The 14,909-nt window shown below is 32.0% G+C and overlaps 2 protein-coding genes across 2 annotated transcripts; both read left to right on the top strand.

Moving 5' to 3' along the window:
- The first annotated feature begins 2,384 nt into the window (after positions 1–2,384).
- Positions 2,385–6,543, top strand: LOC18044658 (beta-glucosidase 13). Its single transcript, XM_006438985.2, has 13 exons — positions 2,385–2,603; positions 2,805–2,874; positions 2,977–3,035; positions 3,177–3,252; positions 3,376–3,453; positions 3,582–3,669; positions 4,411–4,666; positions 4,760–4,875; positions 5,063–5,280; positions 5,393–5,424; positions 5,534–5,636; positions 5,725–5,833; positions 5,966–6,543. Exons 1-13 carry the CDS (start codon positions 2,385–2,387, stop codon positions 6,132–6,134), a joined length of 1,593 nt encoding a protein of 530 aa, XP_006439048.1. The 3' UTR covers positions 6,135–6,543.
- A 3,940-nt stretch (positions 6,544–10,483) lies between these two features.
- On the top strand, positions 10,484–14,447 carry LOC18044659 (beta-glucosidase 12). The gene is made up of 13 exons (XM_006438987.2): positions 10,484–11,018; positions 11,177–11,246; positions 11,611–11,669; positions 11,747–11,822; positions 12,181–12,258; positions 12,335–12,422; positions 12,523–12,778; positions 12,944–13,059; positions 13,179–13,396; positions 13,500–13,531; positions 13,684–13,786; positions 13,891–13,999; positions 14,116–14,447. Exons 1-13 carry the CDS (start codon positions 10,851–10,853, stop codon positions 14,282–14,284), a joined length of 1,542 nt encoding a protein of 513 aa, XP_006439050.1. The 5' UTR covers positions 10,484–10,850; the 3' UTR covers positions 14,285–14,447.
- Positions 14,448–14,909: the final 462 nt, after the last annotated feature.

Consider the following 14,909-nt stretch of genomic DNA (forward strand, 5'->3'; position numbering starts at 1 on the left):
AATCAACTGATAGTAGATTATGCATAAAGCCTTTAGTGGGCCCTTGGCGGACCTAGAAAAGTTTGATACACGAACTCTTAAGTGATGTGGCCTATGTAGCCCACATTGATGGGTTCCCTTACATACATTTTCTTCATTCATTATCCTCGTCCTAAATTGTTTATTTTACATACATATCAGTTTTAATCTTGACTCTTTATTGTCTCTAATTTAATGGTCAAAATATTGTGTTTAAATTTGTATTTAAAAGTCTCTCTCTCTCTCTCTCTATATATATATATACACACCAACAACTTTCCAAAAAACCGCTAAAGTAATCACCGTTTCTTTCTAGTATACGTGAGTTATGGCTTTTATATATATATATATATATTGTTAATTGTGAACCTAAATTAAGAATTTCTAAACAAGACGACTTTGTCATTTCTAGTATCGAATAAGAAACGACAAAGCAATCAAACAGATAATGCTGCTCATATGACATCGATGCTCTGTCAAGCGAAGGGTTTTGAGTAATGCGCGTGACTTGCACGTGCATCAACAGAATCAAGCTTTAGTTAAACGGCAGCTGCTAGTGCCGTTTCAAATTAAAGAGTTGTTACCGACAGTCAGACTTGGTGGGAACTTTTTAGGTTTGTTTCAACAAACCCAGAACAAGAGTTGGCGAGCAGCACGCCTATTTGTATCCCATCAGAGTTGTATTTAAGGCCTTCAAGGCCAAACCTAGTGAAATAGCCTTCCTTGTATTAATCTCTCTAAGTCTTGTAAACTATTAAGCATAAATAAAAAGCTATGGCTTCTGTTTCTCAAGAGGATGTAGGCTGCCTAGCCGAACCTCTGTAAATCTTCTTGTGTTCAGTTTTTCTTCTAATCTTTTAATCTTTGTTTTTGGTTAAATACTCTTCTAATTGCTATCTTGGGTATTCATTCTTGCTTCAATAAGATTAGTGTGTGGAGATTTCTTGGGGAAAGAATTAAGTTTAATCAACCTTAATTCTAACATATATATATAGTGTGAGCACTCTTTTTTTTTTTTTTTTTCATGCGGACATGTTTTTTAAATTATGCAGTTTAAGAGAGTTAGTTTTTAATGTTTTTAAACCACACGACTTAAGAGCTATCCCCACTAAAAAATACGAGGTTGCCAACATCTGAGAATATATATATCTAATGAGGATATAAAATATAGAAAAATATAGATTTTAATACATTAATAGACAAAAAAATTGTCTTCAATATATTGAAATCTTTGTTTTTTTTTTTTTGTATTTTACTGACATTCTCACTTTGTTAAAGTGAGAATGTTGTCGCAAGAGAAGTTTATAGTCATTTTCTAGCGTAGAAGTTTTCATTTTTTTCATGTGAATTAATAGAGTTAATTTTTAATATTATTAAATTACACGATTTTTTAGTACATTAAAAATTAATTTTAAAGTTGCAGGGTTTAACAGCATGTGTGCATTAAAAAAAAATGAGGGTGTCCACACCTGTGTATATAATTTGAGATTTTTTTTCTATATTTGTAATGTGACACACTATAATTAATGCTCGTGATACTTGCTATATAATTGAGATTTTCTTCCATATTGTCATTATTGCATTGTCATTTGGGGATTTTTCCTTTTCTATATTATTATATATTATAACATTGATGATATTTGCCACATTTACATGTCATTCATTTGTCGTGATAGTAATTCTTTTTCATTATATATGCACTAAATTAATATTAAGAAAGTAGTGACTAGTGAGGAGGTTAAAAAAGTTGAGTAATGTTAGACATTTTAATATTTAAATTATAATTTGAGATTTATGTGATGTAACATTTATTTATTAGATTATAAATAATAAAATTTAACATTTATAAATGAATGAGACATTGTATTAAGATTTTAATTGAGACTCAAATACGGCTAGGTAAAGAGTTATTTAGACATCTCATGCCTCTTTTTATTCATTTTTTATTCATCCGACCCTAAGAGAAATTGAAAAAACAAAAATTGCGACCCAGATATTTTTTTTTTCGATAGAGCGACACAGATGGACCTGTCTACCTTACAGATTCGGTAACATACGCACCCAATGCATGCACCACACCTGTCCTGCATATGGAGAAAAAGCATACAATTATTTGTGTTTGGTAGCTAGCTAACCAATCAGGAGCTGGCTAAGTTGGATCTGTATGTTACAGAATCTGTAACTTAGCCAGCTCCGGACACAGATATTGATAAGGAAGGAGTAAGGAGTGGAGGGCCAGAAGGAGTGGGTCAAAGCAATGTCAATCGTATCGTATGCATAAATTTCGTCACATCGATTTTCTCAGTTCTCACCATATATGAAGGTAGAAGGTGTAGTGAGTCGGTGCACATTTTTTTGTTGTTCAGATGTTAAACCAAATGGGTATTAACTTTAAAGGCTTTGCTGTCCAGGTGCAGTGGTTGTTCATCGTCCTGGTGGCTTGGTTATTAGTTGAAACCGAGCACGAGATAGGCATTGCGTTGGCAAGTGGTCATTTTGACGATGATGTTGAGTCCTCTTCCAAATTCAATCGTAGTTGTTTTCCAAAAGGGTTCATCTTCGGGACTGCCGCTGCTGCTTATCAGGTACTAATTGTCATGTTTTCACAAACTGAACAAGAACTGTTCCTGCCTCGACCCCTAGACCCTAGTGTAGTAACTAAGTATTAGGTGTACGCGTCCATATATTTATTAATTGGCTGTGCTGTGCCTGTGCCTCCCTCCAACTCTATCGCATGTCAATGTCAATCTTAATTCATACATGAATAAAATGTGTTTGTTTTGCAGTACGAGGGTGCTGCTGCTGAGGATGGTAGGGGACCTAGTATTTGGGATACATTCACTCACAAATACCCAGGTTAATAACTATACACATATATAATTCCTTTAGAAATTCCAGGGCGGCGGATGCCTAAATGCAGATTTCGTGTGGATTTGTTATCCTCACTTTCCATTGCAGATAGGATAAAAAATCATGACAACGGAGACATAGCGGTTGATTTTTACCATCGTTATAAAGTAATTCTTTCTCTCTTCTTATTTAAGCACATTTGTTGCCGTGTTTACGTTTTGGATGATCATGAATTCTCAAATAATAAATCGCTTATTAATTATAAATTAGTCACCGAGCTGATTAAGATTATGTCTTGTGAGATTCAGGAAGATGTGAAGATTATGAAGGAAATGAATTTGGATGCTTTCAGATTCTCCATCTCCTGGTCTAGATTATTACCAAGTAAGCTCAGAAATATTTATATTTATTATAAAAGTGATGATCGCTAGCTTTATGAATTGTTTTCAATTAATAATTGATCTGAATCTATAAAACAAATATATGTTTTGGAACTCTACAAATCAGATGGAAAGCTAAGTGGTGGAGTGAACAACAAAGGCATTAGTTTCTACAATAATCTCATCAACGAGCTCCTCTCAAATGGTGATTATCTTTATTTTGACCCCTTCCTATCAGTCATCACTACCTAACTCTTTAAGTCTATAAATATGTGTGGAGATATATATATTAAGCAGATTTAATTATATATTGTTAAATGAAATCGGTTGCAGGATTGCAACCCTTTGTTACTATCTTTCACTGGGATCTTCCACAGGCCCTGGAAGATGACTATGGTGGCTTTTTAAGCCCTCGCATTGTGTAAGTTTTTTCTTCTTCTTCTTTTTTTTTTTCAAAAAAACAGTACTTCTTTGTTTATAAGTGTCTTCATCAATCTTGTAAAATTTACATAGCTTATCATGTCATCTTATTGATTCATAGCTAGATGAAAGCTTTACCAAATCCTAATCAAAGAATCAGAAAGATTATTAATTCCTGTACCTTTACTTTCCTTTACTTGTATCAAACAACTGTATCTGCTTCTATTGACTTAAGTGAAAATAATAATCAAGAGACCACAACTGATTAGGACGGCACTCGCAATCAGATCAACTGACTGATCAAAACCAAAACACTCATAATTCAACACATACAGAATAACAGAACCATTGTCGGAAACAAACACACAACTCATTTGAAGTTTTCCCATTTGTGTGGCTCTGGTACCTAGTTAGAGATGAAAGCTCAACAAACTAAGCTTGTTGAATTGAAAATGCTGTACACGTAGCTATTTATACAACTTGAAAACTCCCTCAGCAAGCTAAGCTAATATAACTAAACTCAAAACTGAATACCACACAAGGAACTTGTGTGGTACAGTCTCTGTAACCTACTCTGTTCAGTTGTCATTCCCTTAACTAACTCAGCTGATCTGGCTTGCTACATCAGCTTTCTTACTTCTTTGACTTTGGTGAGTGGTGTGCTTCCTTAACACAGTGCAGCAGAACTGCCATAGATAGATGGACCCATCTGACCTATTAGACATCATATTTTGAATTGCAGGGCTGATTTTCAAGACTATGCGGAGCTTTGCTTCAAAGAATTTGGTGATCGCGTAAAGCATTGGATCACTTTAAATGAGCCACATTCATACAGTAGTAATGGCTATAATAAGGGTACCGATGCACCAGGACGGTGTTCCAAATGGGTAAACAAAGCATGCCAGGCTGGGAACTCTTCCACAGAGCCTTATATTGTTGGCCATCATCAGCTACTTTCTCATGCAGCAGCTGTAAAAGTTTACAAGGAAAAATACCAAGTGAGTATTTTATATCCATATATCCAAAAAATAAATATATGATCACTAAGCTCTGTTCTGTATATTTTACAAAATTTTACTTGGATACTTTAGGCAATTCAAAAGGGCAAGATTGGAATAACATTAATTTCAGATTGGATGGTACCCTATTCCAATGAAAAACCTAATGTTGAGGCTGCTGACAGAGCCCTTGATTTCTTTCTTGGAATGTAAGTGTATCTATGTATATTGCCACCGTAGAACTCCAATATGGAGTTCATGATTTTTTGTTGTTATTATCTAGTTGCAAGCAAATTTGCATAAATCCATAGTTTATTAATATGAAGAACTCTATATTCTTGATGCTTATAAACTTGGAATATCTCAATGATTTTAAATCTGGTCCAATCTTTTCAGGTATATGGATCCACTGATATACGGGAATTATCCGTTCATCATGCGCACACTTGTGAGAGAAAGACTGCCAAAATTCGCTAATGAACAATCTGTGATGCTCAAAGGATCTTTTGATTTTATTGGAATGAATTATTACAGTTCAAATTATGCAGTTGATATTCCTGTTGCCAATTCCATAAATATTAGCTATTCAACAGATTCTCAAGCTAATTTGACTGGTAAGTTGAAATGAATATTGTAAATTATTTTCAGTAGTTTGAAGAGATCAACTAGAAGGTATTCCAGCTGATACTGTGAATGTATCTAATTTCATATAATTTTCTTTTCCAGCTGTGCGCAATGGGAAACTTATTGGTCCAAAGGTATAAAATGCAAGAACTTTTAATTATATTTTGTTTTTGTGATTGAAAAAAAAAAAAAAAGACGCGTTGACATGTATTTTAAAAAATCCATTTTCATTATATTTCATAGGCTGCGTCAAACTGGCTCTATGTCTATCCGAGAGGCTTCCGAGATCTTCTGATTTATATAAAGGAAAAATACAACAATCCTACACTGTACATTACTGAGAATGGTAAACAAAATCCTTCCCAGCTTCATATAAAAGCTTATAACATTATAATTGAAATCAATTTTCACCAATATAACTTATTGTTTTTCAGGGTATGATGATTTTAATAATGCTACCTTACCCCTAAAGGAAGCCCTGAAGGATCCAATGAGGTTGGATTACTTCAAAAACCATCTTCTGTTCCTCCGAAAAGCCATCAAGTGAGTTTTTCGTAGTTGATATGTGTGTGCGTGTGTGTGAAAATTACAATCTCGCAAGTTATTTAGTTGAGATGAAACTTAAAAGAAAGAGCTCCTAATGTAATTTTTGGTACACATAAATGGTGTCTGCAGGGAGGGTGTCAATGTTAAAGGTTACTTTGCCTGGTCGCTTTTGGACAACTTCGAATGGTATTCTGGTTACAGTGTGAGGTTCGGACTCTACTTCGTTGACTATCAAAATGGATTGAAAAGATATCCCAAACACTCAGCCATCTGGTTCAAGACTTTCCTGAAAAAGTAGAGCTAGTACTGCATGGATAATCAATCTTAAGTTTGACAATTCTCAATTTAGCAAAAATCACATTCGTCGCAGCTTCTTGTTCAGCCCCAAAGAGGTGGGAAATTTTCAGGCTTTCAAGGAAAATGAATCAATCCCTTACGTTTGCTGTGTTTGTCTTTTGGATTAGATAAGGCGTAGACAAAGTGTATGCAAATCTTCTGTCCGTCTCTGTAAATTTTTTTATACATGTTGTCAAATTTTGGTTTCTTTTAAACGGCTGCATCTCCCGAGGTCCCCATGGCAAAAAGAATAAAAAAAAATAGAAAAAAAAATGTTTTCTTATTAACGTGTGGCCCCAGGACAAAAATAATGTGGGTTCCACTGATTGAGTTCTGACATTTGGTAGAGTAGAGGGTTTTTTTTTTTGTGTGATTTTATTATATTTTAATATTAGATTTAATGGGTTTTACTATAAGACTTATTGTTGTGCCACGTAGCGAGCGTTAAGGTTTTGTTTGAATTTTGAACAAACATGACCATAGGATAAGATTAAAATTTGTAAAAAATAATTCATTTTTTGATTGTGAAAAATTTGTGGACAGGAGAAATTCTAGCGTGATGTTTCACGTCATAATCTAACATGAAACTACTAACTAATAATATTTTAACATATGTACATAATTTTTAAATTTATAAGTTATTTTGTTAAAAGTCATACAATTTTTTTTTCCTTCATTTCCCTAGCTTCCCTCTAATTAAAGATAATTAATAGAGTAACTCAATTAAAGTTACGTTTAATAGAGAAACCTAAAAGTTACTAATAATATTTTGCAGGGATGCATATAAAACAGGGTTTAACAAGTATCTCCCCCAATACAGGCTTTGTGTAACATCTGATCTGGTTCATATCCTCCGTTACTTTAGGCTACAAACAGCTAATAGCATCATCAATCGAATCATTAGAAGGAATTGAAGAGGTGAACAAATTGGTAAAAATAGTTGCACAACTCGGCTGCAATTTCTTCACTGGCAAAATTAAACTTTGCAAAGTAATTGAGGTCCACTCTTGGTTGAGACAGCATCCTGTCAAATGGAAATGAAAAAAAAAGTGTTTTTTTTTTCATTTCTTTAATTTCTAATCTCGTACATGAAATAAAAATCTATTGTTGCTTTACAGAAATATAATTAACAATGGGTCATGAATCCCCCTGATCATGAAACCAATATTTTATCGGCAGATTTATTTAATTTAAAGCCGAATGAGAGGAAAACATGATGATCATTTTTTTTAAAAGTTAATTATGGTTTCATGACTCTCACACACAAAACCAATCAAGAACTTCTATATATATATATATATATATATATATATATATATATATATATATATAATATGATCGTCGATCGAGCAACAGAAGCAGCAAAACAATTTATTTGTGCATGTTCTGTGTTAATATTAGACAATAAAATATCATTATCTCTCTTTAACACCCATTTTTTTTTTTTTTGTTGAAAGAAAGATACATGAAAGTTTCAAATCTCTTATAAGAGTGATGATACAGCCACACACTCTTATACAAATTGATGTGGCATTAATTCATTAGTTGAATAAAAATACAAAATAATAAAAATAAATCATATGGGTCAAGAGATATTTAATTCAACTAATTTTATCACGTCACATCAGTTTGTACAAGGTAAGTTTGTACAAGAGTTTGTGACTATATCATTACTCTTATAAAAATGCAATAATGTCCTTATTGAAGAGAATTTAACTTAAGTAAATAAAATAGTATATTAATTACTCTTAACAATCACCCAATGCATGCGTCATGCTTGAGATATGTATGTACACGTAGTGAGCTGGTAAAATTTAACACAATTTGTTTACTCAATAGGCACGTTAATAAACAGGATTGAGTCATCAAATTTGACATGATTATTCCATGTTTGAATTTAGGTCAATACAATTTTTTTTTTTTTAATTGGGTTAGAGTTCAAGTTTTTGACCTATTTATATAGATAATAATATGATTATTAAATGAGTAATTGTTATGAATCAACCCAAACCCTCTAACCTAACCAATTAAAAGATGATGTTTTTAACGTCTTAAAAAATTTGTAAAAATATATTTATAATTAATCTAAATAAAATAGAAATAGAAAGAACCTAAAGTTAACCTTTCCTCTAATAGATAAAAATCTTGATAAAATTAGAATTTCAATAGTGAAATATGTGTTTACTTCTTAGGTTATGATATCAAAATTCGGAATCAGAATTATTAATAATATTTATTTTATAAAATAAGAGTAAAAATAGGAATCAAATAAGTGTGGTCCACCTCAAATTGGCTTGGACTAGTTAGTACCTTAATATTTTGACACAATTATTAAATAGGTTTGGATCAATCTAATTATAGTACGGCACGAAGCTAAGCCAATGACCCTAGATACATGAAACAAAGCTAAAAACATGAAATTGTGATGGCATGCGTTTCTCATGGTCTTCAACCGGTTGTAAAAATTGAAAAGTGAAAGCCAAGCACAAATTAGCAAAAAAAAAAAAGAAAAAAGTGGAGTAAGAATCAGCTTTTGAAATCTTAACACAAACAAAGATAGGAAATTGAGTTTCGACAATAAGATTAACTTGAGACATGCGGTGAATAGTTTTATGAGTATGTATAGTGAAAAAATATTCAATGAGATTAATATAACGAGATTCAATGAGATTAATATAATGAGATTTTGTTGTGCGCGGAATGCGGAATCAAGCGTACCAAATAATTACATAAAGATAAAAGACACAATTATGTAACGTGATTCGGTAATTAAACCTACATACACGGAGGCAAGAAAGAATAATTGTTTATTTAACAATTAATAGAGTACAAATATTTGAGTAACGAATCTCACTTTTCGTAAACTCAAATATACCCAGTACTCTCACACTCTACAGAAAAAATAAATTTTCCAGACACACTTTTCTCAAAAACTTAAAAACTTATAGCTTAACAAATTTTTGGGATGCATTACAAATGAAAAAACTCACTCTATTTCATCAGAAAAGATAATAGTTTGCCCTATTATAAATTCGGTGCTCACCAATAATTTGCCAAATTGTCACAAACTTCACCAACTCATTTGGTTTCAATTTCTATAATCCAGCCACATGCTTCGGCAATACTTCCAATATTGCGGCTAGAAGGTTATGCATGTCAAATTTTTTTTTTTTTGACTTTTCAACATATTCAATGAGTGGAAATGATATTAGGTGGAAAGAATCGATGATTAGAAGGGTTAGTGTTAACTGTTAAACGAGTGAGATCTTTTTTTTTTTTTTATATATATCTGATGAAAGCCTATTAAATTAAGAAAATAAAAGAAAAACAAAAGATTTAAGGGAAGTTTAATTATTCGAGCATTACTTATTTATTTATTTTGATATTTGAAAGGAGAGATGCGTGCATATGGAAGATTTAAAAAAAGAAAAAAGAAAAAAGAAAAATAGGGTAATATGTAGAAACTTTTATGTTGCGTTTACATTTTGGATTGAAGTGGGAATCTTGGGATTAAGAGTGTAGAGTGGGAGTGGGAGTAGGTTGTTTACTTAAACTGGAATGAGAGCATGGACTTGGTAGTAAATGATTTTAAATTACAATTTTATCCTTATTTAAAGAATTATAGTTTTTAATTACAAAATTAATATAAAATAGATTTGAAAAATAAAATATTTATTTTATTATATTTGTAAATTAATAATAATTAATAATATTTTTAATTATGTACATAATTTTTTTATTAATTTTAATTTTAATTATGTAAATACAAAATTATTATTAAGAGCAACACAAATGAAATATTATTATTAATAATATAATACAAAATTAATATTTTCTTAGAATAAAATATTGATTATTATTAATTACTAATATTAAATAAATATAATACTATTATTTTTAAATAAAAATAATATTATTATATTTTCAAATAAAAAGAGTATATAGTAATATTATTAATTCTCTATGAGTATAACAATATTATTTTTAATTAATTTTAACTTAGAATCAATATAAATTATTATTTTTAATAAGTATAATTTATAAAATAATATAATAATATTATTTAAATAAATATGATATTATTTTATTAAATATTATTTATTTTATTTAATTAAATGTAAGGATAAAAATAGAAGAGGAGGGAGTGGATTCCTACTCCCACCTCTCCTCATAGAAGTGGTAATCTCACTCCCCACTTTAAAAAAAGTAGGTCACATGAAGTGAGATTTCCACTATCCCCTTAAAATTAGTAAGTAAACACTAGAATGCGAAAAATTCATACTTCTCACTCGCACTCCAACAAACAAACACTACCTTAATAGATAAGAGTGTCGTGTCAGTGGTAGCCTGCGCATGCAGTCCACCCGCTGAGATAAAACTTTCTTTAATAAAACAGGGGAAAGGTTAAAGGAAATAAGGAATGGACTGAGAGAGGAGACCTGAAAGCGTTCCTCCGAATTTGTAGCAATTCCCCATAAATGAATACTAATAATAATAATAATACCACATCAGGGTCAGTCGATCTCAAATTGCATGCGTCCCATTTCACGGTATGAATGCGTAAGAAAATGCGAAAAATTTGTGCGGTGGAGGGCATGCATATTAGAAGGAATTATTGATTAATTAGTTTTTTTTTGGGGGAGAACAAAAAGAAGAAGAAGAAGAAGAAGAAGAATCAATGGGAATTGAAAGGTCTCTTGTGGGAGGATGCATGCTCCTGGTTGTGGTGGCATTATTATTAGCACAAAACAGAGCAACTGGAAGAGGAATTGATGGCAATGCGAATCTCAATCGCAATTGTTTTCCAAAAGAGTTTATCTTCGGGACAGCGGCTTCTTCTTACCAGGTAGCTATAGCCAGCATTTACCCTTAATTACCTACAAATTTAATTAACTAGATTAACGCTCTAATTTTATTATATACATTTTTATTGGCTTCGCCTTCGCTTCTAAATTGGCACTGTTTGATTTTTTTTTTTTTATCATAATACGTATATTGCTGCAGTATGAAGGTGCTGCAGCTGAGGATGGCAGGGGCCTTAGTATTTGGGATACCTTCACTCACAAATTCCCAGGTTAGTTGATTTATTCCTCTCTTTTATTTCTCTAAATCATATTATTTATCAATTGAGTTTGTATCACTCTAGCAATATACAATGTATAAGGGGAATTATATGAAGTCATACAAAATAACGAGAGAACTTAAATGGCACTTACCAAAAATTTCATTGTGGCCACCCCTGCAGCATTACCACAAGGAGTGCGCTGCAGATGCAATTAATAGAAATCCAAACTTCTTTTTTGAATTTTAAATATCACATAAATTCTTCATTCATTAATAATTTCAATTACATGAAATAAAACAGAATCTCTCTCTCTCTCTCTCTCTCTCTCTATATATAGATATACACACACATACATATACTCATTGCATTGCAGATAGAACAAATCACGGTGACAATGGAGACGTAGCAGTTGATTTTTACCATCGCTATAAGGTTTGACAGAGCTTATTCTTTTTCATATGTTCCTCTTCTTAATTTGCTCCGGGTTAATTACTAATTGCAACATGCAGGAGGATGTGAAGCTTATGAAGGAAATGAATTTGGATGCTTTCAGATTTTCCATCTCTTGGTCTAGAATATTACCAAGTAAGCTAAACAATTTAATATTTATTGGTAATGACTAACTTTAGTTGAATAATGTCAATGTCAAACTGTTTAATTGGTACAGAGGTGCTAGGTTGAATTTATATAAAGAACACAACATGAGTATGGAAATTCTTGGCTGCCAATGTTCATATATATTTTCTTAAACGCAGATCCCAAATTCTTTGAGGAAACCATTGATTAAAACATTATCAATATTCATGTTAGATTTCCATTTAATTTTCATTCCCATTTAATGACAGTGAGTACGCTACTGTGAAATTACTTATATTTAGTGTTTATTTTAATGCTCAGTTTTTTTCTTTAAAATTTCCATTTTCAAACTCTGTAAATTAACCAGATGGAAAGCTAAGTGGGGGAGTGAACAGGAAAGGAATTGGTTTCTACAACAATCTCATCAACGAGCTCCTATCAAATGGTGATAATTTTTTACCCCATTCTCATTACCTATGTAAATATAAAATCTTCTACAAAGTTACATCTAAATGTTGCAGGGCTGCAACCCTTTGTGACTCTGTTTCACTGGGATCTTCCGCAAGGCCTAGAAGATGAATATGGTGGCTTTTTAAGCCCTCACATTGTGTAAGTTACTTGCTATCATTTTCTTTTCAAGATATTCCGATATTTATTTGACAAAATGGTGCCATCTTACCTATTAGACATTACACATTTTGGATTTTAGGGATGATTTTAGCGACTTTGCGGACATTTGCTTCAAAGAATTTGGTGATCGCGTTAAGCATTGGATCACTTTGAATGAGCCTCATTCATACAGTACTGGCGGCTACAGTGAAGGTTATGGTGCACCTGGCCGGTGTTCCAAATATAAAAACCAAGCATGCCAGGTCGGAGACTCTTCCACAGAGCCCTATCTTGCTGGCCATCATCAGCTACTTGCTCATGCAGCGGCTGTAGAGGTTTACAAGCGAAAATACCAGGTGAGTTTTTTGGAACTATATGTAGTACGAGTGAACCATAAATAAGCAAGCTTGTTTGCTCTTCTCCGTTTGACAATACTTAGCTTTATGTAGTACGAATGAACCATAAACTAGCGAGCCTGTTTGCTCTTCTCTGTTTGACAAAACTTTACATGAAACGTGTAGGCGAATCAAAAGGGTGTGATTGGAATAACATTAAATTCTCATTGGTTCGTCCCCTATTCCAATGAAAAACCTGATGTTGAGGCAGCTCAAAGGGCCCTTGATTTCATGCTTGGATGGTCAGTATATATGTTTATTTATTTGAAAGCAATGATCAAATGCCTGTTAACTTACAATTATATCTTAAGGAATTAATTAAAGTTTTAACAGATAGGCTCTTGGATGAATTGTTTAACAGGTACATGGATCCAGTGATCAACGGTGATTATCCATTGAGCATGCACACCCTAGTGAAAGAAAGATTGCCAAAATTTACCGAAGAACAATCTGCAAGGCTTAAAGGATCTTTCGATTTCATTGGAATGAATTATTACACTTCATATTATGCACGTAATAATCCTGTTGTCAATACTATAAATATTAGCTACACAACAGATTCTCTTGCTAATTTGACCGGTAAGTTCAAAGGAAACACTTTTTTTTTTTTGCAAGATGGTATTACAGTTGATATTCAGATATATAGATAGTTTACATAACTTTGTTTTGTTTGCTTTTTCAGCCATGCGCAATGGGAAACTGATTGGTCCACAGGTATACAGGAAATAATTTATGAGATACTTTTAATTGATCAACATTACATATATAATAAAAAAATTTAAAATAAATCAAAAGAGAAGCGTAGACTTGTTTAAAAAAAGCGATATTCAGATCCAATAATTATTTGTTTACATCATCTTTGACAGGCTGCATCAAACTGGCTCTTTGTGTATCCGAGTGGCTTTCGAGATCTTTTAATTTATATAAAAGAAAAGTACAGCAATCCTACACTTTACATTACCGAGAATGGTAAAAATTCCTTGGCTGCTTCATAAAAAATTAAAGCCCGGCCATATTAACTAAATATTCATGATTGAAGCAAAGTTTCCTGGATCGATCGGTTTCTTTTTCAGGGATGGATGAGGTTAATAATGCTTCATTACTGTTAGAGGAAGCCCTAAAGGATCCAATGAGGGTAGATTACTACAATAGCCATCTTTCGTTCCTCCAAATAGCCATGAAGTGAGTCTTTTTGTTGTCGAAGGAATTATGTTATAATGTTGATATGATTGAAAAATAACTTTTACTTGAACTTGAGATGATAAAAGAGCCCCTAATTTCTTATGTGATCACTGCAGGGAGGGTGTAAATGTTAAAGGCTACTTTGCATGGTCGCTTTTAGACAACTTCGAATGGTCTTCAGCTTACAGTGTGAGGTTCGGCATCAACTTCGTAGACTACAAGAATGGCTTGAAAAGATATCCAAAACAGTCAGCCATCTGGTTTAAAAATTTCCTGAACAAGTAGCCCCTATGGTGGATTTCTCTACCTATTTATTTCAATCATGATTTGTCCATCTTTTGTGAGTACGTAGTGTTGGCTTAACTTGTAATTGCTCCTTGGGTTGTATTAGGTTTACGGTTCAAATACTTCATTCCCTAAGTTTGTGGAGAGATTTGATTTTATCTATCTATATATATGTGTGTGTGTGTGTGTGTGTGTGTAATATAATTAAGAATAAAAAGTTAAAAAGAAAAAAAGAAAAAAAAAAACTCTGGGATCCCCATTTTAGCCTCGATTAGTATTATATCAAAGCTTATTGAATCAAATCAAAGGCAGGATTTGGATTCTATAATAAGATCTTCTGCTAAGTAAAATATAAGGATGTGATTAATGATTACTAGATAAAAATATATTATAAGTAATTTAATTTTTATAATATATCATTATAGATACATGCGTGTAAAATGTTTGTATAAGCAATTTAATTTTGATTATATGTTATCATAAATACGCACGTTAAATATCTTTATAAGTAATTCAATTTTAATAATATATTTTTATAAATATACAAGTGTCAATTTTTTTAAACTATTTAATTTTAATTATATGCTATTATAAATATACACACGGTAGACATCTCTAGAAGTCT

This window comes from Citrus clementina, unplaced genomic scaffold, assembly GCF_000493195.1.
Source record: "Citrus clementina cultivar Clemenules unplaced genomic scaffold, Citrus_clementina_v1.0 scaffold_4, whole genome shotgun sequence".
NCBI lineage: Eukaryota > Viridiplantae > Streptophyta > Magnoliopsida > Sapindales > Rutaceae > Citrus > Citrus x clementina.

Bases quoted from the DNA above. Each gene is read 5' to 3' on its own strand.
- LOC18044658 (XM_006438985.2), top strand. From the start codon at position 2,385: ATGTTAAACCAAATGGGTATTAACTTTAAAGGCTTTGCTGTCCAGGTG. The intron at 2,604-2,804 runs GTACTAATTGTC...TTTGTTTTGCAG, and splicing joins CTGCCGCTGCTGCTTATCAG to TACGAGGGTGCTGCTGCTGA. The intron at 3,036-3,176 runs GTAATTCTTTCT...TGTGAGATTCAG, and splicing joins ATTTTTACCATCGTTATAAA to GAAGATGTGAAGATTATGAA.
- LOC18044659 (XM_006438987.2), top strand. From the start codon at position 10,851: ATGGGAATTGAAAGGTCTCTTGTGGGAGGATGCATGCTCCTGGTTGTG. The intron at 11,670-11,746 runs GTTTGACAGAGC...TGCAACATGCAG, and splicing joins ATTTTTACCATCGCTATAAG to GAGGATGTGAAGCTTATGAA. The intron at 12,423-12,522 runs GTAAGTTACTTG...TTTGGATTTTAG, and splicing joins TTTTTAAGCCCTCACATTGT to GGATGATTTTAGCGACTTTG.